The sequence below is a fragment of the Blennius ocellaris genome (genome assembly GCF_963422515.1).
Source record: "Blennius ocellaris genome assembly, chromosome: 15".
NCBI classification, from domain to species: Eukaryota; Metazoa; Chordata; class Actinopteri; order Blenniiformes; family Blenniidae; genus Blennius; species Blennius ocellaris.
In genome coordinates, this window is record NC_137664.1 from 6,976,278 (window position 1) to 7,002,350 (window position 26,073).

The window sequence follows — 26,073 nt, forward strand, 5'->3', positions numbered from 1 at the left end:
CTCTCTGCGTCCTACGTCACCAGGCGACGTCGGGAGGAAGTTGAAATTGGCGCCATCTGCTGGTGGATTCGAGTAATTATAGAAACGCGTTTTATGGTTTTATAATTAAATACTGTTAATAAATGTGATTAAACTATTAACATATGAGTGGAAACTCTCAATTAGTTTGTGAGTATGTATGAATTGTATGTAGTATTACTGTACCATCTTTATAATTTTATCTGAGTGGTGGTGTAAATAAAATGAACAGCTTGGACTACCTGTTCGTCTCACACAATGACCTAAAATCCCTTTTTCAAATGCTTTGTGTTTATTTACTTCTTTTTCCAATATAACATCATAAAACAAATAAACAAACTTATCATTCCTTTTTCCACACATTGACCCATTTTATTTCTATGATGCAGAGGTGTGCGACCACATTACGACTATGGAGGTCAAGGGTCATGCTCAGGGACTCACAGTGGTGACCCGTCTGCTGTGGGGATTCAAACCTGCAAACACAGGATCCCAAGTCTTTTTCTTCAACAGTTAAATAGTAAGACAAGGCAATTTTATTTATCGTATAAAGCACCATTCAGACACAAGCCAATTCACAATACTTAACAAGGAAATACATTAACACAAGGTGATTAAGTATCTTAAATAATCAAGATAATAAAAGGCATCCAATCAGAGTGATTAGAAAAGGCATGAAAGGGAGAATAAATAAAATAAAAGCTTTATTAAGAATGCGTTAAGTCAGTCAAATCTCTTGTTTAATGGAAGGCCTGAAATGGGGAGAGTTTCCCCAATCCATAAATAAATATGTCAAACAGAAACATGTTCCACAAAACTAAATTGTAAAGTCTTTGAAGTCTTTGATATACAGGTCCCATATTCAACACTGCATTACCCGCAGCCCTACTTCTGTATTAAAAATCACCATGGGAACAAAAAATTATTATATATTTTTTCATTTTAAATGACTGAGGCTAAATGGAAAGCTCTTCTGTGGACAGATAAATCAAAGCAGATTTTGATTTTCCAAAGTAAATCACAGACATGTCCTTTGAAGAAATGCGGGTTATGCACACAGTTTAAAAACCGGCATCCCTGAGGGTTTGAACCCGACTCCACATCTGCAAAGATACCATCAAGGCAAAAAAACTAGCTCTTTGAGAGCAAGACCTATCTTTCAGGTGAGGCTTTTCCGTTTTTATCAAGACAATCCCAGGCCACACACTGCATCAGTCAAAACAGCATGACATTACTGAAGATTTAAGGTGCTGAAGTGGCCTGCCGTCTTCAGTCGAGAGCTTTCACCAAAACAAGAAGACTATACAAGAACTTTTATGATGCATTATTTTCACATTCTAAACGCACTGCAGCCTCTCATGACCCTGAGTTGGATAAAGCAGCGTAGAAGATGAATAGAAGAAAATAAGACCCTTTGTTGAAACGATACAAGTACAAGAAGTAACAGATTCCTCTAGAGGGAGCACTTGCCTCAACTATCGTTATAATGACCTGCAAACGTTCCTGAAGTACCTGACACTGATTAAGAATTGTTTTGTTATACAGTCATCACCATCCAGCAATCTTTATCTTTATATATATATATTTTTTTAAAAGCATTTCTGCATTTACTTGGAGGGGTGGAAACAACTTTAGATTTAATCCAACGTGCAGACGAGGCAGAGACACTTGAAAGGTGATGAACCATGTTAAGTTTCTGTAAACCATGCAGAGAGTGCCACTATACCAGAGTGAGCACATGGAAATAAAAGTTTTCACTTTGGTGCAAAATAACAAAAATATATGGAATAAATCTCAATTAAAGTCATCGATTGGGCTACTTTAGTTTGTGGCCCTCAAGGGTCTCTTCTTGTGTATACCTATCCACTGAGGTATTGCTTGTGGTAATTGTGAAACTAATCCTGATGCAGAGCAACGGTTGGAAACTACTTTTTCTATGAATGTATGAATCAAATGTTTTCATTAAAAGCTTACCGGTATTATATCTGTATGGCTTGGATTGACATAAATCTTGTTGCATGGCTCTTTGTTTCTTATCTCGACTGTTGGATAATTTCATCATCTGATAGGATAGAAACAGAACAACGTGGGAACATAACATTTCGAGCTGAATGGGTCAGAATCTGTTGTATTAATGTTTAAAAGTCACACAAAAAAGGTACCTCCTGGTTTACATGTTTTAACTATTTCAATCTCTGCTGATTGAATAAACCACCGACTAAATGCAGACATTTTCTGAGTCACTAATGAAGCTATCATCACTCACAATCTGCACACAATATTTTCTGAATGATAAATCATCTCACTCAAGGGTACAGCATTTTTTTTGCAACTTTTTTTAAAGCAGTTTCTGTTCCTGCTTTTGGGACTTTGTCAGGCACACAACATCGAATACGTTTCCTGTCAGACTGAATGTGGTAACAGATGTGTGACACAAACAGTGTTGAAACCTCTGAAACACACATGAGGTTGCAGTACCTCATTTGTGCTCGCGGTCTGGAACACAATTTCCATTGCCAGCTGGGCATAAAATTAATATTGAGATTGAGACGGAAACATATTGTCTGGTAAAAGCCAACCGCTCCTGCTTTATGCTGCACAGAGCTTTTTGAAATCGCTGTCATTCTGATTCAAACGAGTGATACTATTACAAATGTATTTCTTGGAATCACGTAAAATGTTAAATAAAACCAATACTTTTTTTTGTTGTTTTAAACAAATTCTGGGTATCCATGGACATCTACAAAGTAACCTTTTATCAAAAGGGGTACAATTCTTTTACGAAATGAACCTGTGAAATGATATTTTACCCACTTGAAACACAGCCCAGCTCACATTTTCAAGCTAAATAATTCCATTATCTTACCCTTTAGATGATGAACAGTAATAAAAAAAAAAAAAAAAGTCCCCCAACGCTCAAAGAAGAAATACAAAAACAGTTTGGATGGTTACTGACATCTTTATGTCACATATAAAATGCAAAATCACAAAGGCAACCATTTTAATAATGAGATGAGAAAACAGAGTAAAAACATCCCTGTACAGAACAAGTAAGGTAGTGTACACTCTACCGTCTTTAACCAAACTAGTGCACGAAAACATATTTTGGCACAAAAAAAACTCACAAAACCACACCACCTGCAGCTTTCTCTCAAATATCCAGAATAAAACAAAGGCAGAATAAAAGCATAATTTACTCAACACAAATGCAATCAAACAGATTTACTCAGTGTGCTTGCCAATGTGTACACACACATACTTGCTTCAGTAGTTTAGTGGGTCAGGGAATCACTAACAAACCGTAAACATTTGTTAGGCTAATGTGAAGATATAAAAAAGGCTCGAATGACAAAGCTGAAAACAGCTCTTAGCCATAAAAAGTAAATTGAAACTCATTAAATCACAAATGGCACATTAAAGTAAAATATGCCAGAATCTGTAAGATATATTCAGTGCAAGGGTGACATTAGTGGCACATTACTAAGCTGAATTGGGAATAAGTTGTCATAGACATACTGAAGGAAGGTAAATGTCATTATAAATTCACAATTATATAATTCATGCCAATTAGGAACAAGGTGGGGTATCGAAACTGCAATAATTTAATATCTTTTACTACTGCTTCACATGAAAATCTATTCCGTTATCAACCTGGTTTTAAAATATAACTACTCGCAAAGTAAATGAAGAGAAAAAAAATTACAAAAGAAAATGTTTATAAAAACGTAAAAGTCGTCAAAAGAGATTATAGGTGTAGGTTTCTAAAACCTCGGTCTGTCATCTACACCTGCAATGACATTTGCTGATATTTCAGCCTCTATTATTAGCTGTTGTAACTTAAAATAAAAGCAAACAAGTCCTGTGACATCGATGAAACGTTCATAAAGTTTCATAAGCTCTTGTTACCTGCCGGTTTTGAGTGTTGCATGCAGGTTATCAATTGCATCCATGTATTAGTGCTCGTCCGTTCCCAGCCTGCAGTAGAAACTTGTGACACTTGCAAAAATAACTTCACTAGACCTCCTTAAGTCCTTGATATGCAAGGTCAGAGTATCAAATAAGCCCCGTGTGGGTGCAAGCATTGCCTCGCATCTAAAGCTCAGAAAAAGGGGCTCCAGCTGAACGTGCTTATGGAAATCAGAGTCTGACAGGTGCTTGACGAGAGCCACACCGACTCCATCAGGCTGAAGTGGAGCAAGCCCAGAGCGAAGCCGCACACCATGTCTGTTAGGTGGTGTTTTCCCAGGAGCACCCGAGACATGCCCACCAGGAAGGCCCACAGCACCAGCAGGATGCGAAGCGGCACAGCCAGGACCAGGTGGGACAGCAGGAACTTGGAGACCATGGCGGCCCGGCTGGCGTGAGCAGCGGGGAAGGAGTAGATGTCCATGGCGACACAGTCCAGGAAGCCTGGCGTCATCTCCCACGGTCCTTTACGCTTCACCAGCCTCTGCACTCCGGCCACAGTCAAGACATCAAGGATGAGGGCTATCACAAAAGAGGATAAGAAAGTCCAGACAGAGTGAATTGAGGATGACGTGCCTTTTTAAACACATTCTCAGAGCTGAATTTCTTGCAACAATGTTGACAGTTGTCGACTATATAACTAAAATCTGACACTTTCAATCAAAAGCATTTGTATTTATTGGAGCTCAACGGCGACACGAAACACTTAATAATGAAAGGCTGGAGCTCTGGAAGCTCTTTCCCATACTGTGTAACTCCAGGCCAAAACACAACATTTGCCAGAAGATTTATTGTGTACTGTGTATATGATACATTAAAATGCACAACTAAAGCTAAAAATATTAATCTAAAATGGTACGCACAGAATTGAACCAGTATTGTTAGTAAGTTGTACCTGTATGAAAGAATGGGCATTCATTCTGCAGTGAAAATGTTTACTGTAAAATTACCTCATATACACCTCAGATGAAAGAGATGATTGATAAGACCATTAACAGAGCTTAACAGTAGAAAGGAAAACAAAAGATTGTTTTTTGTGAGAAAGCAGAAAGTTCTGTAACTTGACACTTAATATGAAAGTAAATAACATACCAGGAACCAGACGTGGATTAAACTGCGAGCAATACAAAAAGATTTTACTGAAAATTTGAGGGGTCAACCTGTTATTCCAATTGAAAACATAATCAATAATCCTGTTCATTTTATTATAAAATACAGAGAATGACTGCATGGCTTTTCAGCTGGCCACACTCTAAATCTGTCTACCTCCAGAACAATATCTTTTTATCTGCGAATAACACTTTTAATACCCATCAATAAGAAACTGTGAAATTCTGAAGAGGTGAAAAATACCCTTTGTTTCATTCTGGGTTCGGTGGCCTTTCCTTGTTTAGTTTGCATGTTCCCTTAGCATGTGTGGATTTTCTCTAAGTGCTCTGATCTGAGTGTCTATAAAATGACCCAGGTCTGTCTCTCTGTGTTTGCCATGTTATGGACTTATTATCTGTCCCGGATGTCATAGGACAGATAATCATAGTCGGCTCGGTACAGCTCCAACCTCCCATGGAAAATGAATGAATTATTATAAATGTTAAACCACCCCTGATATTTTCATTACTACTATTAAGCTGCAACTTGGATTAAATAGCTTAGCCTGGTTTAAAAAGCTTATGAAGGTAGTGTGGACCGTAAAAGACTGGTGTTGATCACACTTCTTAATGTTATTTCAGACGACACAAACCGTGTCTTTACAATCATTGTTTTTACGCTGTGGAAAAACTTGCTCCTGTCAAACAGACCGGATCCGTCTCTCAGTTTTTAAAACACACCTAAAAGCCCACCTTTTCTCCGTGGCCTTCAACACCATGTGAGCTGTTGACTATTTATTCTATATCATTTTTATTCCTCTTTTAATGTCTTATATGACCTATGTTTTTATCCCTTTTAATATATTTTTAAATGTATTGGTTTTATTGTATTCCCTGTATCTTTAATCAATTGTATGTAACTGTGTGATCTGTGAACCTTTACATCTTATTTATTCACTATAGCACTGCAGCGTCTTAAATGTGCTTTATGAATAAAGTAATTTTCACAACAATTATGTTTCATAATTGTATCCAACAATCATTTTACATTTTGTGAGGATTTTAAAAAAAATGTATCGTGATGTGCCTTTGTGTAAAGCAGTGACCAACTGGAGGAAATTAGTAAACAGACACCCTGGTGACAGATATAACCAGTAAGCTTACAATGTTGAACTGCATTTGTTCCGAGTCCGCATACCACAAATTTGTAGGTCCCTTTTTTTTTTTTTTTTAACTCCACAGAACTTCCAAAAATATCTCCACTATCTTTAACACTGCTTCCAGTGTCCCATCATCACAAACACATTCAACCAAGCCCGTGCTGTCAGTTGTCTGACATATTGGTTACGCCACCCTACTTCTTATTCTACTCGCCCACGCGCAGTCCAAGCGGGGCCATTATTTTACCTTCAATCCCAGTTGCTTAAAGGGAGGCTGGTGACATGTCACTTCCATGTGCGATGGGAAAACAATGCGAGTTCTAATAGAAGCTCAAGGAGGGCAAAGCAGGCTCATAAAAAGTAAAAACGGATCATGTGAAAGGGGACTGAGGACAGTTGGGTATTTTTTGTTTATTTTTTTTTATGCAGGGCTCCATGTTGCCCTCTGGCAGTGCACATTTCTCTCCAACGTACTGGGGCAGAAGGTGAGCCAAGCAGTGACGCATCGTATTATCAGCTGTAAGCACAAGTCTGTTTGTGATGCCCTTCAGCCGACCAGACCAACAATGATGACTCAGTTTGTCCTGGTGGGTTTGTTCTATGTCATCAGAGGGAAATATGTGGGAACATCTGGGGAGAATTAGGGTGCAATCTGTCTTGCACAGATCTCAGTTGTATTATCATAATCTTATACTGAGTGCAATACTCGCGGAGGGTGTTTTCCACTGCAGGCTGCAGTTTCTTGTGCATTTGAAAGTGCCAAGACAGACGGACACGAGTGAAGTCAGGACAGTCGCATTTGAAGTCGCACAGTCAGTCAGTAATCAGCCACTAATATTCTGCTTGAAGGAAACCCACTCTATTGATAATGGAAACTCAAGTTCCAAAAGGAGCAATGTGTGCAGGAGGATAATTGTTCAAGCTCAACTTATCCATCCATTCTTCTATCTGTTCGTCTTCACTGCTCCATCACACTTCGGCTCACAGGAAAGGGAGTTCATCCGAGCTGATTATAGGTGAAGTCCATCAAATGGTAAACACACAGACAGACAGTCACATTTAACACCTACGGGCAATTTATGATCACTAATGCACATTAAATGCATGTTTTTTAGACTAGGAAAGAATCCATGAACAAATAGGAAATGACTATAATCCCCTCACACTTAGCTTCAAACAAGGGATATACAGAGTGTGCCAACCACCACAGCATCATGCAGAACCTGGCTCACCTTATATTGTAGGAGAAACCAACAATACGTATTGTTTGCTCAAAATGGTGAGCAAAGATAAAGGAATAATGGCACCATGACTTATGTTATGGCTCTTGTGAGTTTCGGTTCCAAAAAGGCTCAAAAGCTGTCGCTCACTGCAATCAATAATCCATTGTTCAAAAAATATGATGGCCGAACACACGTGCATATTATTCCTGTGCTACAGTGCTGCTCTAAAACACAAACAATCCCAAATATTTTGCATTTGTATAACAGGAGAATTGATTTGTAACATTTTTATTAATTCTCCAGCAAGCATTTCTAAGACACAAGCTGAGATGCGACACATCTTTTAAAAAAAATGTCTCTAATAGAAAATAGACAGCTGCCAACAGGTGAGCCCTTCAAACACAATGCCGAGCTATCTGTTCCAGCATGCACAATGAAAAATTAATTACAGACAGCAGCTGTGTGAGCATGGCCTAATCATGTCTGTTTGTTGCCGTCACTCTCCCGGCAGGTCTCTTCCACAGTATTGATGGGAGTGCACTCAAGCACTCATGTGTCATTCAACTGTACTGTTTCTCCACACTTTTCTGAAAAAGATCATTTTAAATATGGTCTTTAACACAATGAAAATCTCAACACTGAAGGGATGCTTGTAAAAAGCTGGCAAAAAACAACCTAGGGAGAAAGACAATAAATAGAACACTATTTACTAACTTAAAAACAACTTGTTTTTTTTTTTTTACTACAAAGTGAGTATTTATGTCAAACCAGAGCACACCACCATCAACAAAGGGAAGAAAGTGATTATCTTCTGCAGATTAGTTCTGGCATAATAAAAGTCTCCCAGTCGCCGTGGAACATAAAGACTACTTTCGCAGTACTTCCCTTCACAAGGTTTCAACAGTTAAGTGGACTAAACTGACCCTGATAGAGCAGCCAAGCCTGATTACTTTGTTGATGGATCAAAACAAAACACTATTTTCAGCCAGCATTTAACATTGCCACCCCTCCACGCACACACCCTGAAATGATCCAGAACCAACAAATAATGAACAAGTATTTTGAGGCCAAACAATGTTCTAATCACAATACAGCAGTGTCCTAAATCCTGAGATTTACTGGCTTCCACAGAGAGTCCACTGTAGCTACAGCCAAAAGATTTGTATTGCTTTAGGAAGATAATCTGTGTACTTGGGGAGACTGCAGATATTTGTGTGTATGTGCAATTACAGTACCTTTGCAAATACACAATTAATACACAGCAGGAAAAATGCATTTAAATGGTGATGTTGACTTTGCTCTACTGCTTTATACTTTTAGATGCCGCTAGTGCATGCACTTATTTGTGCACTTATTTGCTTTTAGAAGATGGGAAAAAAGATGTAATCACGTAATGTGTACATGGATTTATTTGCTTTTACTAGATGGGGAAAAAAGGTGTAAACACATAATGTGGTTGTGCATGAGTTTCATTTAGCACAAAAGTGTTAAACATGTGACCCAGGGGCCACAGCATGCTATATATATATATATATATATATATATATATATATATATATATATATATATATATATATATATATATATATATATAAACTCCGAGACCCAAGCTGGTGCATCGGTTTTTCTGTAGTGGAAGATAGCTACCTTAATTAGTAGTATTAAACACATACAAAGAGATCGAAAGTTTAAACACATGCATGGTCAAGGGTGCAAAGTGACAAAAATCAACAACTTGATTTTTGGAACTTTCCTAATATTTTACACGTTATTGTTAAAAATAACACAACAGTTGAACTGCACACATGGAGACTATTTTTAATTCAATTATGCAATAACTAAAGTGAGTAGTCCAATATGCTAAAGGTCTTGCCAACTCAGGGTCAAATTGTGTTACATGGATCTACACCCCTGATTTGGAAGAACACTGTTGGGAGCATGTCAGGACTCATGCATGGTGCGCTTGTGCTTTTTGGTTCTGCAGCTGATGCTTTGGAGAGCTTGTAGTTGAGTGTGTCGTGGCATTTACCAAGCAGCAGGTTCACTAGGACCTCTTGTCCAGCCAGAGTGTTACTCCGTGTGAGACACACGATCGTGCCAATGATCCACGTGATGCCGTGCCCCGTGAGCGCCAGCAGGGCGACCATGGAGCGGCAGCCTCCCCAGGGGGAGGACGTGTAGGCGCACACCCCCATGCGCTTGGACAGACAGATGTCAATGGCGAGGAGGGAGTTCATGGCGATCCCCTTGAAGGAAGGGTTGAGCAGCATGCAGTCCTCCTCCGGCATCCTGGTGGACTCCCTCCGGTCCTTGCTGCCAGTGTCGGTAGGTTCCTCGCCCTGCTGGCTGCTTTGCTGCTTGAGCTGACCCCCTCGCCTGGAGCCGGCGCGGCTCTCCGAGGGGCCGGCGGCGCCGCGCAGGGGCTGGTGGTTCAGGGACATGAACTCGGGTCTGCTCAGGACGCTGTTGTTTCTGTCCCGCGTCCTGGATCTGACGTTGGAAGTTGAGGGCATAATTGGACGAGGCTAAGTTCTCCTCCGGTGGGCACAATAAGCAATTGTCAATCTCCGGGTAATTCAATTGGTGCCAGTCCGCCACGACAGTGAAACGTCCCAGGATAAACCCCCCCACCCTTTCTAAACCAGTCCTCCCCCCCCCCTCCTGTGACCTTATTAGATATATTTAGACCCTCTGGAATCTGCGGTGGCCATGCTGTTTATAGCGTGCAGCCAGAAGGAGTGTATTGAATGGCACTGGCCTCGGCCAATCCAGAGAAACCCGATCTACAGCATGGAGATAAAATAACAACGTGCGCCTTTCGTTACGCCACAGAATGGCACATCCGCACGGCGAACAGGTGCCCCACCGCGTCCAAAACAGCGCGTAAAAACAATGTCAGTGGAAAAATGCGCATGAAATACGCAAGGCGCGTGTTGTTATCTTACCAAACGAAGGATGAACGCAAACCGCACAACATCACTGAAAAGCCCCCGCAGCTTCACCTAAACGTCTGATATCTAGAGAGCGCGCGAGCGAAGAGGTGTACCCTATTATAAACCCATAGCAGGGAGAATCTGAGAAAGTTATCAGCAAGCACAAACCGACAACAATGGGTTGGGAGTAGGCAGCCCTGCCTGCGCAGCATCTGACGCTCCCGTTCGGATCTGACGTAGTTTACGCACAACGTGGGATTCAGCTGCAGCGGTGCGCCGTGCGGAGGAGCGGAGTTCTCCATGGTGCTTAAACGGACAGCTGCGGGTGGACGGACGAGTGGAACGTTCACGCTGACCCACAGAGCGAAGCGACCACCCACTTTAAAGCGTACAAACACAGTCACAAAATCAATAAAAGCACTTGTTTATTGTTGAGGAAACAGCAATGCTTCAGCCCACTTCTCAACGTGTCTGTCGCAGCAGGAACAGGGGAGTTGTTAAGGAAGATGTCTTCTTCCAAAATAATTATTTCCTTTCAATTTTGCACAGGGAAACCTAAAAAAAATCTTAAAAGGTTGTTTTTTTATTTATTTTGTTGTTGTTGTTTGCTCTATTAGTTTTATATAGAAATAAACAAATAATGAACATCAGGGAGAAAACAAATACATAAAGAGACTGGGAAACACCCCCAGTTGTGAAAATTAGCACAAGAAATAGTGTAAACAGTAAAGTAAATGAATTAAAGTGATAACAAAAGACCAAACAAAGTTTAACTGAAGTCCGGTCTGGAGGAAGAGACATATGCGATCATTTTCTGCATATTTTCAATAAATACCTTCTCTTGTCATCATAGATGAAAAGTCATTATTTCCATCACAAAGATATTGTGCACAATATCAATCTCCACTGGGTGCCTCCCCCTTCAGCCCCTTCTTGGTTAAGGACGTTTTACAGGCCACCAGTAATAGTCTTAGCAAGTATTTAAAGTATTTATCTTTGTTCCTCCATTCCAGGATCCAAATCAACCAAATAGAACAAATTGATACTTAAAGTTATTTTTGTTGAAAACAAAGTCTCCAGGATTTGAAGTATGCTCAGCCAAAATGGAGTCACAGCAGGGCAACTCCAAAATACCTGAAAATGATTTGCCTCTTTACTTCCACAGCGCCTCCAAAACACAAAGGATTAATTTTGATATTGGGTGCAAAAATAATGGATACAATTTTACCATGTAAATTCTCTCCAAAGTGGAGATTTCGTGGATTTCTATGTTGTGAAAAACTGTCATTCTAATTATCCTGTGTGGTTGTGATGTTGCAACAAAATAATAAAATAAGCTTCCGTGTGACAACAATTGTAGATGATGTGCAAAATAGCAGATTATAAAAGAATAGGAAATGATAATTGGATTATACATTAATATAAATCACTGAGAAATGTTTAATGATTTCCATTAAATTTATTAGAAGTTATGTTTACATCAAGCTCGAATGTGCTAAATCAGTCACATTTTGGTTCCTATTTTAGAAAAATGATTACATCAGTGAACAAAATGTGGCACACAACAATGCCATTCAAAACATTTTGCTGTGATAAAAACATACATGTTTGCATAAACCACTTCGGCTATTTTAAATCTTCACCAGACGAAAAAACAAGAAAACGTACTGCCATATTTCTAATGCATTTTCAGACACTCATTGCACGCACTACATTTCCCAGCATGCCCGCGGTTGAGGGCGGAAGTGACGTCCCAGATGTCCTTATAAAGCCGCTTCCCAGGCGGCTCGGACAGACCGTGCGTGGCGGGGTGAACCTGCCGCGGCTGCGATGGGACGAGCTCGGAGAAATGACAGCTTGTGGAGGAATTTAGGCTGAACTGCGTCCCCTCTGACGGGGAGGATTGCAACTGTCAGCTCGGTCGAAGTATGTGACAGCTGGCATTGCTCCCATCCGAGGCGTTATTCATTCTAAATGTATATATTTGTATATATAGATAGATATTTTTTCTGGTCAATGTATTTATTTATTTTTTGTTAACGTTCAAGAATGGATCCGGTGAAATGGGAGCAAAAGTTGACCCGGCGGTGTCCTCTGGATGTTGCGGAGCTCCGTGTCAAAGTCGACCGCGTTTCAGTGCTCCCGGACCGGCCACCTCTCCCATGGGACGGTGAAGTAAATTGCAGCTGCAACCAGCGGGTGAAATAACGGGAGGAGATAACGGAATTACCTCCGTGACCGGAGAACTGCGTTCAACCTGAATTTCTCCACGATCCCCCCACCTCCGCTGAAGACTCTGGAGACTTTCCACTAAATGATTTTATAGGTAGACTACTTTGTTGTTTTTTTTTGTTGGTTTTTTTTTTTGGTGTGCATGTTTTTGTCGCCTATAAATAGAGTAGCATTGGAGTGATTGCACTGCACGAGCCTTTAATCCGGAGGCTAAATGTAGAAAAAAAAAAAAAAAAAACGTCCAGCAGCCTGCAAAGCTGTGAAATCATTAAATTACATCTTTTTTTTTTTTTTTAATTCCTTGGAAACAAAGCAATTTAAATCAAGTCTGAGTTTAGATTCCTCATCTGCTCTTCTCATCAAACACATTTTTTATGTGTTTATTTTTTTTCGTCATCAGCTGGACATAGAGTTTATTGTCAATGGATTATCTTTTGATGACATAAACAACGTTACAGAAGAGAATCAGACGCCAAGCTGAAACATGAGATGGTTTTGTTAATTATTTAGCGCACAATTAAACTAAACCTCTCATGTGCACATGTGCAGTGGATGCATGTTGCCAAAAGGCCATTTTTTGATTTGATTTTTTTTTTTTAACTTTTTGGTCCCTTTTTCTTGCAACGTGGCATATTTAAAAGGCAATGCCTTTTGACATGACTGGCATGAAAACATCAGTGCACGGATAAGGACAGTTCTTGTGTCTGTGCAGCTTTGGGTGAAGTTGCTTTCACGCACCGGAAAGCATGCGTCCAGCAAGATTTCCTCAGCCTGTCTTCTTCACTTTTTGTGGCATTAGTTTTGGATCAACGATGCATGGCTTTTTATGAGTCAGTCTGCTATATAAAAAAACCACACTTTTCTGATCTGGTAAACTATTATTTGGGAGAAGGGCAAAACTTCTTCCAACTGTGGTGATTCTCTTGCTGTTTCCATGCGTCTTTCCTCTCCTCCAGACCTCTGGACGTTGTTGCGGATTGTGTTGCTATTTAATGCAATGGGCTGCATCCAGAGTATCAGGTGTAAGCCCAAGAGTTTCCGAGACAGCATCATCATCCTGGAGCTGAACACATCTATTGACTCCAACCCCACCAGCATCGACGAGGCGTCCAGCGTGGTCCTGCGCTACAGGACGCCGCATTTCCGAGCCAATGCTCGCGTCCTCGTGCCGCCAGTAGCAGCCAAGGAGACGTGGACCATCGGCTGGATCCAAGCGTGTAACCACATGGAGTTCTTCAACACGTATGGGGACAAAGGGATGTAAGTATCCGTCATGGATTGAGTTTATTCCTCTTATGAGGCTCAGGTGGTGCGTAATTGTTGGGCCTTATTGAACCTGAGCTCTGATGGGTGCGACTCCAACTGTCTCTATTACTTTGTGTTTATTATGGAGGCCTATGCCATTCCTGTCAGTCACAACACAACTATTTAATTCAACACAAATAGAAATAGAACATAATCCAATCTTATTATCATTAAAATGATGAAAAATCTCAAGCTGATGTCTGAAGGAATGTCTAGGATGTATAGGAAGGATGGATCACTTGCAGAGTGAATGTTCCTTTAGCCTACCTCTAGTGTATTGAACCTCGCAGTGTCAATAGGTAAATTCATCCTTGCAGCATCCCTTGTGCTGCACCGGTTCACAGGGCACTGGGGCCATTGTGGGAAAGCAGGGTACACCCTGGACAGGTCACCAGTTCGTCCTAGAGCAAACGCAGAGAGACACACATTCACAGTCGCACTAACAGAGTTGCCAGTTTAGCCTCAATCACAAGGTTTTGTATTGTGGGAGGAAACCAGACTTGAAGCACGCACGCACACACACACACACACACACACACACACACACACACACACACACACACACACACACACACACACACACACACACACACACACACACACACACACACAAAGCCTTTTCTGGGTTCGGAAAGACAATTTGCTTATAGGTAAACTGTTCGGTAGTCACAAAAAATGCTTTGTGGGTTGTCACTGGCCCACAGGCCAGAATTTGAACACTCCATAGATTTCTTTCTCATATATGACAAACACAGGCAGCAGAATTTGCTGTAGTTTTATTTTTATTTTTGTTTTGAAAATGATAATGTTTTAAAGATTGCCCCCCCCCCAAAAAAAAAAACCCAACAAGTTGCACACTCCAGTGGACATGATTAAACAGGCAATGCATGACTTTGGAAAGTGTTGAGACATACATTTAATACAAAGCTGATTTAAACATCAAACCACTTCAGAGACTTCAGTGGAATAATTTTTGTTTCCAAAAGTACAACAACAAAAAAGCTTTGAAAAGGTTGCAAATGTCGGTTCCTTGCATTTTAATTTGATGTCTTTCTCTTTAAGCAGACCCTGTTAATGCCAGTTGTGAAAGCAGAACCTTGATTTTAGTATGAAACATGGCTTGTGTTGTAAGAGTGTCATAGTTCCCCCTTTTTTTTTTTTGTCTCTTGACTCTTGACTCATTCTAAAATTAGCCTTTAAAGACATTTACTCCACAGTAGTGAAATCTGTCTTTGGGCAGATCTTGGTTGCTCAGTCTGAAATCGTACAGTCAGAATTTTACATAGAAATCATCACAAGTGGAAAATATGTGTTGTCGAAAATGCATTTAAATGGACTTGTCTGTCAAAGCGCTTTAGTATTCAGTCAGGAGCTCAGCTGTCGACAGTATGTGGACGTGCGACTGGATTCCTGCAGGCTACGATGTACTTGAAAAGCTGACAGATGTGAGAGTGGGACAGTGTGACGGGAAATAATTGGTGTGACCTTTCAAATGGCTCCTCTCGTTTGTACCATGGTTTTACATCAGCAGGCCATCGACTAAACAAACACATAGGTGCGCACGTCTTTCGCTCATTAACTTTAACCGTTTATTTTTAGTAGGAGCTAGAGACATGTCATGTTCATATCCTGTCACGATATGTGGTGGATGGCCACAAGCTGATCTCTGAGTATCTTGTACACACTGAAGCAGAGGATGTTTGAGTCCTGCACAACGAAGATTAGAGACGCCGTCCCCTCCCCAACAACACCTCCACCCCTGTGTGGGTCTGCATGTTTGTGTGGAAAAAAAGTGTTTTGGAAAAAGTTTGAAAAGAAAAATCCCCCACTTACTTTTTCATGCTATGAACTGAATTTTCATTTACATATATAATAATAGTAGTAGTATCTTTCTTAGGAGCAGGAATGTATGCTTTTATTCAACGGAGGCCTCTTGCAGACACATTTTTGTGATGTTAAGACACAGAAACATTCAAAAAACTCAATTTGTTCCAGACACAATGAAACAATGGGAATTTACTATACAAGCTGGTAATAAACATTTAATATTAGACGCCACCTTAAAGCCGTGTGTGTGTGACTTTTCTCAAAATTCATATAAGCAAATCAAAAACACAAAGAGGTTAAGTTTACAAAGACGAACGGCAACCATAATTGAGAGTTAACCAACATGAGTGTAACTGATATGTTTATTAATAGCGCCGCTCTGTATGTGGGGCTGTTGGTGCACCCAGCCACCTTTTGTAGCAGTGTTTACAAAGACCTATCCACTTCAAGGGCTCATGCATACAGAGATGTATTTTATACAACTTAAACCACTGAAGGCATTAAATAGCTCCTCTTCACAAAGGCGGCTGACAGCAGAATTTCCCCAAAAATATCAAAGCTACCTTAATTTCCATGCACATTTCTTGCAGTCACTTTTTTGGATTGGGGAGATGGAGCTGCTCTCGCCGCACACATTCTCATACCAAGTAGTTTCTTTGATGGTAATAGAGCTTCGCCGAGCTGTAATTGGACAGAACAGCTGAGGATGGTAATGTGGATGATTTCTCTGTTGGCTTTGGTCGATGTGCTCAGGATTCTGTACACATTCAGCGAGCCCTTCCCCATTTGCATCTGTGGGCTCTGCTGAGAGGCAGTTTGCTGAGTGCAGACAGTCTGAGTGTTAATAAAATCACAAGCACATGGAGCGGAAACTTAAATTTGGGAAAACTGCTAAATGGACACATGATTCTTCTGCCAGACAGTAATGCCATCAACACACTGACCCACGTTGCGAGGTTTAATCATGCTCGGATTGATTAGATTGCGTTGGCATTGGATTGCATTGGCATCCTGTTTGTTTACCTTTTGTTCACTTCTTACGGACAGTTGACGTTCCAAACTTTTTTGCTCGCAGCATGTAAGTGAACATGGCAGTGTGTTACAGTAACAGGAAATGAACCATTTCCACATTGCTTTCGCTCATACGTGTTAACAACCACCACCCCCCCCCCCCCCAGATAGCTGAACTCACAGTGGAAGAAACTACAAACTACTGCTGAGCCATGTCCTCTCAACATGTCCAGAGCTTTAACATATTGCATTATACATGACCATTTTTATTGGCGGACTTCTGATGTCTGCGCTGAGCTTTGATGTTCTTTTAATCAGAACAGGAAATTGCAACCATGCACTACAGCTGTTTTATTTATTTATTTTAAAGACCTGTCAAATGAACCTAAGTGACCCAGATTCAGAGGTGGCAAAGGTACACTTCTCTTGAAAGAAAAAAAAAAAAAAAGCAATATATAGTACAGAAATATGTGCAAGAATATTCCAATCCACAGTAGCTTTTGGAGTTGACGCAGGTCTTTTGTCTCATCTGTTCTGTCTGGTTAGAAACTTTACGCCCACCATGCACTCATGGAAATGCATAAGTGCTGCATTTTCTCAGTACTACTGTCCTATAAAGTAACTCCTGTGGGTTGGATGGTTTCAGTTCGAATCGCCAGACTTGACCCCTGAAGGACAGAAGTAAATGGCAGTGATGCCTGTGGCTGACGGGTCAGTGGTGCAGTGGTGGAAGCGAGCCACCTTAGTGCAAGTGGAATAGCATTAGCATCAAAGCTCTGAAGTGAAAAGGAAAAAAACAAAACAAACAAAAAAACGTACTGCTGAAGTCTCCATGAATCATGTGACCCGAGAAGTGACAGGATGGATCTGAGACCTTTTACGTAAAAACCAAACAACCCTCAAGTGATTTGTGGCATTTTCAGATGCAGCACAAAATCAAATGGATTTCAAAGAGATCTAAGGGATAATATGATCATCAGATGGACATAATTTATAACTATATTTTGCACCAGGAGGCATTTATTTGAATACACGCTCTTTATTTCCTTTTATGTAAAGTTTTTTTTTTTTTTTTTTTACCGTTTTGGCACATTTGAGTATATATAGCTGTATGTGACTCAACTAAAATGAGTTGACAAACCTGTGCTGATAGTTGTGAATGTGGTGGGTAAAAGTTTCAATTCAATCTAAAAATAAACACAATCTGAATGCTTCACACATCATGCTTCAGTTGTATCAATGGAACAGATTATTCTGAGTACTATTCACTTAAGTAAGTGTGAATATGTTGTTGAGTTTGCAGACCAAGTATTTTGATCATTCAATTTTTTTATACATCATCCATATGTGGTGTTCTGGTGTAACAGTCAGATCAAACTGTCTCTATGTCTATAATGAATGGTTTCTGAAAATACCCTAATGTCTTGTGTGCATATAAATGCCCCCAACATTTCCAGAAAGCGACGTGCTCAGGTGTCACAGTGCGAGACGGCTGCTCAGCTTTCAGAATAGAAGAATTCTTCTTCTTCTTTTTTTTTTTTTTAGTCTGCCTGAGGTTCTGTCAGACGCACTCAGACCACTCGACTGTGACAAAGCAGGCAGCGAAGACGCAAACAGGAAGCGAGCCGCATGCCCGCAACGCTTCCCTCAGTGGTGATGAAAGTCACACATCAGACGAGTTGACATTTTACCTGCACGCGCTCAGACAAAAGCACATGCAGCGGAACAAAGTGCCAAAGCAACCCACTTCTTTCGTACATGCGAGGTCATTTGTCTTGCTGCATGAAAGTAGAGAGCTGCTGCAAACTGGCGATGAGAGATGAGTTGAGAGATTATGTGATCCTTCAGAACAGAAATGTGCGCGTGCACACATATATCTACACACACACACACACACAGGGGCCCGCTATTATCATGCCTGACATGCTAATTCCCCCCCCCCCCCCCCCCCCCCCCAGACGATTTCATAAATCACAATGTGAGGCCAGGCCAAGCAAGGCAGTAAGTCATGTGGCTGGTGATCACACTGTTATCTCCTCTGTTCGGCTCATTCTGGGTTTTTCAGGGAACGAGAGGTAATCTTTCTCCCGCTGTGGGCAGAAAATCGATAGGTGGACAGAGCAGCTCGGGTCGTTCGTGTCGCCTGCTGTGCGTGTCCAAATATATTTTTCTTTGGGTTGATTTTCATCTCAGTTGGACGGAAATTGCTAGAGACATCAAAATTGTCACGGTTTGACGGAATTCCTTTGCCCTCTAAAGGCCTGGCTGAAGCGGCACAGATAAGTTTAGGGTGGGCTCCGAGCTCTCTGTACCGAATTACTAAAAATAGTACAATAAATCATTGTGGATTGCTTCATTATGCCCCAAACCAGGGGTCTGTAACCTTTATGACCAAATGATCAATATGAATTACTTTCCACCAAATCAAGTTTAAGTGGAGCCACCATGAAGTTTAACCTCTAAAATGACACTAAAGCTTATAAAGTTTTATATATAGTTTTGATACACGTACACAAACTGGATCTTATGTTGCATTTCAATTACAATTCAGGATGGGGAACACTTCATTACATTTGACCTGTTTTTGTACCTGAATGTAGCAGTTTCATTCTTTTTTTATGGACCATTTTGACATTTTAGTGTTTTTTTTTTACAGTTTTGGCTATTTTTAAAGCAGGTTTGCATGTTTTCATTTTATTTTTATTTAGAAATTTTAGTCATTTCAGGATTTTTAAGCATTTTTTTTTTTTTTTGGTTTTAGCCATTTTTCACAATTTTACTTCTGCCTATTTTTAAGGGTCTTTTCAGCCAAGATTCCTTTTGAAAGTGACTTGTATTATTTGTTAATCCTGACAATTTTCTTTAAAATGCACAGAATTGCAGTCGTGAGTAAATGTTGCATTGTATTTGCGTTTTTCTTTTTGCCAAATTTCCTGTCACTGACAAGAAAAAAAAAACATACACTTGTGTCGTACCACTCGATTTGTAGTGAAAAGAAAGTATACACAAGAATGTTCTCGGCAACAATGATGCTCGGTTGCCTGCACAGTTTGCACTTCACTGTCACATTCTCATCCTCTTACTGAACATTCATGTATACCTCCAGTTGCTTTTGCTTCTCCTACTGAACCTTGTGCCACAGTGGTGCGTTGATAATGATGTGGTCCATGTCTATTCACCATTAGATTGGTAAATCATGCATGTAATTAAAGAAAGAAAAAAAACATACCGTGGATTAATGTCATGTGATTGCTGAAAATAAATCGACCTTAATACGTTACATTATTTTCACAGTAAATCTGAATATAAATAATGCAATCGCAATGTTCCTTTGTGATTGCATTATTTATATTCATAGTTTGTGACCTTTCCTATAGATCTAATGTGATTCTGTTACTATGACACTATACACACACACACACACACACACACACAGAAGTTGCTTCGTACTGTTGAGAAATATTACACAACAACTCACAACTTCCCACATTTGTAAAAGAGGTTTAAAGCAAACCTTTGCACTTTAGTTTACTTGTGTGTATTTCGCCAAACAAGACTACTGCAGTGACGTTCATCCACAGAAATCTTTACATTTCCTAATCTTTGATCTTCTGACTCGTTTCCGTTCGCAGGTCGAGCTGGGAGCTCCCCGACTTGCGTGACGGTAAGATCCAGGCCATCAGCGACTCGGACGGGGTCAACTACCCGTGGTACGGCAACACCACGGAGACCTGCACCATCGTGGGTCCCACCAAGAAGGACAGCAAATTCACCGTTAGCATGAACGACAATTTCTACCCCAGCGTGACCTGGGGTGTGCCGGTCAGTGACAGCAACGTGCCTCAACTCAGCAGCATTCGCCGTGACCAGAGCTTTACCACCTGGCTGGTGGCCATCAATCAGGCCACCTCGGAGACGCTCGTCCTGCAGACGATCCGCTGGAGGATGCGTCTGCACGTCCAAGTGGACCCCGAGAAGCCGCTGGGTCACAGGGCCGTCCTCAAAGAGCCCGTGGCCCAGGAGCAGCCCCAGATCCTGGGGAAGAACGAGGCCATCGCCCCCAACGCCATGGTCAAGCCTAACGCCAACGACGCCCAGGTGCTGATGTGGCGGCCAAAGAGCGGTGACCCTGTGGTGGTCATCCCGCCCAAATACTGACCTGCTTTCACTGACCAGACTGGCCTTGGATACCTGAACAGTATCACTTTTTATTTCTTCTCTTTGTTTTGACTCCTGCTCTTCACCAGCCGCCACCGCATTTACCCAACTCCTTTTATATTTATTCTTGTTTTTGCCTCTTTATGCCTCTCATGTTTTCAGAAGACGTGATAAAAGAAAAGGAGAAAAAAAAAAGAAGACAAACGCAAAACCAGCACTGAGCATAAGACCAGCAGTTGCTTTTAGGTGGGTGCTTGAACAAACTTTTAAAACTGGAGTGAAAAAAAAAACAACAAACTGCAACCATTCTACCTTCAAACTGGGTCTCACTGTGCTAAATGATGAAAATGAAAGACTTTTTTTTTTATTTTTGTTTTTATTTTTGAATTTTACATTTTGGCTGTTTGAGCCACGTGACGCAAGTTTTGTGAATGCAGGGTGGGTTGAAGTATTTACATAACCATGTGTGTGTGCACATGCTACGTACATGGATATGCACAAACTCCATGTTTGATTACCAGTTGTGTTGCTTGTTTGTTTGTTTTTTTTTATTTATGGGCTGGAAGAGCGTGCATATATTTGTGTTAAATGTATTTGTAGTGTCATTTATATGACAATTTGCAATGGGTGACATGCTTAGATGTTGGCTTTTTTTTTTTTTTTAAGAACATGCAAGACATTCAATCCATGCTGCCTTAAGTTTACATTGCTTTCCACTGCAAACTTTTTAGCCTTAAACGAAGTGCAATGCAGTACGTGGTCACATTTGTCCCGTTTCTTCCAGACTGATGGTGCTTGTGTGTGTGTATGTGTGTGTGTGCGTGCGTGTGTGGGTTTAGGAAAGGAGCTGCAGCACAGAGGAGGACCAGGGTCTCTGATTCTGGATTTAATGATGTGTTGAATTTACCTAATGGATGTATGGCCTGGCAGGTGCGGGTAGACACAGTTATACAACCGAGCAAAGCAGTGGAGTTGTGTTTCAAGTGCATTATGCAACAAGAGCAGACTCATCTGTGCAGATGGACGTACAAAGACGTAAATACAACTCTTAACCTGATGGCACAATTAAGTGAACACGCAATAACAACTGGGGCAAAAACTGTACTCGAAAGCACTGACCTCTTTTCACCCAATTTCATCTGTTTATGGGCTGGAGCAGAGTCCAAACCGCCAAAACCAACTTTTTTTTTTTCTGTATCCCTCCATCTCAGGGCCTCTTTTTACTTCCCTCCCTTTTATTGCTTTCTTTTTCTGCCCCTTCTTGCCATGTTTGCATTGCTCACGTTGAACAATTGATAGTTTTACTGCTAAGCAGCCACAGACTAAGGAAATTTTTTTTTTTTTTATATCCACGAAATAATAACAGCAGCCTGCTTTGTGCAATCCGCTTTTTGTCTCCTCTCCCCTTGTAAGACAAGCTCACGCATTTATTTATTTTATTGCTGAAACGGTAGCATTCATTTCCTCTTCATAGAATTAAAGCTCCAAACATCTGTCGTCTATATTAACAGACTTTCCTGTTTGTCGCCCCTCCTCCTCGATCACCACTAATCTTCATCTTCCGCTAGTGTTTCTCCTCCCACTCCCCCCCCCCCCCCCCCCACCCCCCTCCCCTCCGCCCTTCCCCTCGTCTTCTTTCTCTGACTTTTCATCTGCTGTCGAGGCTGAAAAGGAGAGCAGGAGAGCATGCGAGCTTGATGCTGACTGCTCGGTTGGCATATAGATGACCCACTTCTCTGCTTTGCCAGTTGTAACTCTTGTTGCAGAAATGTGGGTCTTGTCTTCCTTTATTTCACCGCCAGCAAGTGTAACACACACACACACACACACACTTACACACACACGCGCGCACATGCACGAATAAACAAGCAGCGCCGGCCAGCTGAATATCAACATTCAGCGAGGTGGTGTCTGTTCAACTGTGAATCCTTGAGATGGCCTTCAGTGGCAACCTGAATCTTTCATTACAAGCAACAACAAAAAAAGGCAGCCAGCATTCAGCACTAGGTTTTTGTTTTTTTTATTATTATATTTTGCGATGGAAAGCCGAAAATATGAGTTAGATAGTCAGATTTGTTTTATAAAATATATATATATATAAGGAGAGTTTATTGTGCTCTGTCTCTAAGGAAAGAATGAATTTGCATGCAAGTCTGTTGTAATTCACAAATATTAAGCGGCTGCTGCAGTTTTTTTTTGACTGTGAATATCATTCATCCAGCAAATGTACTTCAGGTCTAAAAATACGCACAGTAGTACCAGTCAAAAGGAATGGTCCAATATTTTTAGAATTGGCTTGTTAGTTGTCTTTCTGACAACAAGGTATGAGAAGCAATCCTGCTTGAGCAGTGTGTCTTCTCATCCAACTCATAGCAAGAGTATAAATATTGGCCAATTTGCCTTCACCGATATCTGAATCTGATTGTTAGCCAGTATAGTAGCACGAGATCCCAGCTGAAACCTCCGCAGATCATTTTATATAATCAAGCTGAAAGCTCAAAGATGCTTTTTCTGCCATGAGATGAATCACTGTGACGTTTTCAATTTCGTACATGACGACACTCTTGACTTGCCCGTTTGAGCACGATAAAGACGAAGTCTGAGGGCGCCGTGGCAAAGAGCGAACGAAAAAGAAAAGCGAGGAGCTATGGTGGCCTGCCGTCCTAATTAGACCCAAAGTGACACACTTTGATGCCCTAGATGGGTCGAACCGTGCCGCGCAACGCGGCGGCTTTGTAGAGTCGCGGCCCGAGGTTTAAGTGAGGTCAAACGGCCAAGCCCAGGAGGCCGAGGAGCGTTTTGTGTGAGCGGAACTGTCACAGCCCCAAAATATCCAACCCAGGCCGCCGGTGTCTGCGAGCGAAGCAAAAACAAAGGCGGCAACCAATCGGGTGGCAAGTGCATCCAATTCGGACAGTAATGCACGCTTCAAAGAACATTGACATTTTCCAAGAGGTTAGTTAATTTCAATTTGTGGTTTGTATTAAAAGGCTGCCGGAGAAATCCGCCACTCTTACGGAGCACCTCGTCAGCGAGGACACCGACCCGAGGCTGGACTACACGTAATGTAATTAAACGCTGACATGCAGAGCAGCAAAGACTCGAGGTGTGTGTGTGTGTGTGTGTGTGTGTGTGTGTGTGTGTGTGTGTGTGTGTGTGTGTGTGTACGGTCAATCCCGCTGAACGGATTTAAACAGGATGAGGAGTTTCACTTCTGCTACTGTGACTTCCTCCCTCGTTGTGCAGAGAGAGTTTGTGTCCTTGTTTTAAAGCGGTGGGGGTGGACGGCGAACTCACCCTCGCAAACACACAGAAATACCCCGGGGGGGGAGGCGCAGGCCTGGCCTGGCGTGGTATCTGATTGTCACAGCAGCGTCACATTGGCAGCGTGAACTTGTTTATCAGTGCCGCACGTGGACCGTCTGAACACACGCACATGTGATTAAGCCATATGCACAGACACACACATGTTTATTGATAAACTGGGGGGGGGGGGATAATCGGCTCTTCTGTCAGTGAACACTTTCGTATTCAAAATGAGAACATGAGACACAGACGTATGGAGGTCACTGAGTGGGCGCGTGTCGGCTATTAAAGGCACTAATGGTCTTCTGTTTGTCTGTCGGTTGTGTTATTGATGTGAAACTTTATAGATCTTTTACAGGTTTGCTCAACTAAGCCACAGAAAAAACAAACAAAAAAAAAAAAACCCAAAACATTTTCGTTTGTTGGACAGACAGCAAAAAATAATAATAATAATAAAAAAAAAATGCAATAAGTGTCAAAATTGGACAAAGCCAAAACAATGCAGCAGGGCACTTGTGAATTCAAAAACCTGTTGGCAGTTAATAACAAGCCTTTAGTCGTCAATCTTTAGTGCTTTTAATCACATTTTCAAAGTGTGGGAGGGTGATTTGAATCACTATCTTTTCGAGAGTTTAAAAAAAAAAGTTGCTGGGTAAATTCACCCAAATGTTCTTTCCAGTTGCTGCGACACCCTGAATCCCCCCCAACCCCACCACCACCACAAAAGCAATGAAGAACTAGTTTCAGCTGTTTTATTTAAAACAAAAAAAATTAAATCAACAAGATTTAACATAATTACAAAATGTCGCCATGCATGCAGGGCTGTGCCAAGAGGAAGGTCTCCTCTCCTAAACCCACACTTTTACAGTTCTTCTGAGGGCTGCTATCTTTGCTTCTCATCTTTATATAGTCATGTGTCCCTCCATAAAACCTCAATGAGTCTCTGTCCTTTTTTTTATTTTTTTTTTATTATTCAAACCAAATTCACACTCAGGACCACTTGCCTTTGTTCCCTGGCTCTTTTAGTTCTATCAGGAGAAAAAAAACAAACCCTAAAGTTAGTATTCCATATGTCATCTCTCTCATCTCCTCACATCAGAAGCTATAAACTGTTGTTTGTTTTTAAAAAATAAAACCCCAAATGTAGCACAAATGATGATACGAGCGCCATTCTGTCTGGTTTGTTTGTTTCTGGAACTACAACACTGAAATATGGAACAGAATGTCTTCGTTTGTTCAGCTTTGAATTCTCCACCAATACTTGAAAATGGGTCAGTTCTGGCAAATATTTAAAACTGTGAAAATGCACAACACTGGGGAAACAACCCCTGAGGGGAAAATGAATAATAAAAATTAAAAAAAAGAAGCTCTTTTTCATGAATGAATAAAATGTACAAATATTATATTGTTGTCGTTCTTTTTCTTTTGAGCTCTACCCACATCTACATATATTCACACACAGTTGTTTTAATTTAATGAGATGCCCTATAAACATTTTTTTTTTTTAAATGTCTGAAAATATAGCCATGTTTGCAGACTGGACATAATCAGTACGCTCAGTCAGCAACTTTTTTAATCATCAGCAGCTATATTTGTTTGCTTTTTTTGTTATATATCTAAAGGCTTTTATCAACACTGCATTCCGCTAACTAGTAATTACACATCAAATGTTCTTTTCCAATGACCCGTTACATTGCAAGTGCACAGCTGGCTACTCCTTTCATCCTTACATGTTCCTCTTCAGGGTGGTTTTCTCCTCAATATGCACAAACCAAAAGGATCCTCCACAGCCCGGACAAAACATGTAGTCTTAATGTGCTGTGTTGAGAAGTCTTGAAAGCCTGCA

At 41.0% G+C, this 26,073-nt stretch overlaps 2 protein-coding genes across 4 annotated transcripts; one reads left to right on the forward strand and one right to left on the reverse strand.

The window, feature by feature from the left end:
* Window positions 1-3,015: 3,015 nt before the first annotated feature.
* LOC308140307 (inactive phospholipid phosphatase 7) lies at window positions 3,016-10,039 on the reverse strand. The gene is made up of 2 exons (XM_080510013.1): window positions 9,485-10,039; window positions 3,016-4,506 (listed from the first exon to the last, which is right to left on the reverse strand). Exons 1-2 carry the CDS (start codon window positions 9,966-9,968, stop codon window positions 4,118-4,120), a joined length of 873 nt encoding a protein of 290 aa, XP_080366139.1. The 5' UTR covers window positions 9,969-10,039; the 3' UTR covers window positions 3,016-4,117.
* On the forward strand, window positions 9,652-25,604 carry fam78ab (family with sequence similarity 78 member Ab). Of its 3 annotated transcripts, none has more exons than XM_080510015.1 (4): window positions 9,652-9,780; window positions 12,437-12,714; window positions 13,577-13,880; window positions 20,396-25,604. In XM_080510015.1, exons 3-4 carry the CDS (start codon window positions 13,618-13,620, stop codon window positions 20,919-20,921), a joined length of 789 nt encoding a protein of 262 aa, XP_080366141.1. In that variant the 5' UTR covers window positions 9,652-9,780; window positions 12,437-12,714; window positions 13,577-13,617; the 3' UTR covers window positions 20,922-25,604. The 3 variants fall into 3 exon arrangements, with proteins under 3 accessions (XP_080366141.1, XP_080366142.1, XP_080366140.1); XM_080510016.1 differs by lacking the exon at window positions 9,652-9,780 and adding an exon at window positions 12,232-12,314; XM_080510014.1 differs by lacking the exons at window positions 9,652-9,780; window positions 12,437-12,714 and having other exon boundaries at window positions 13,346-13,880.
* The last annotated feature ends 469 nt before the right edge of the window (window positions 25,605-26,073 follow it).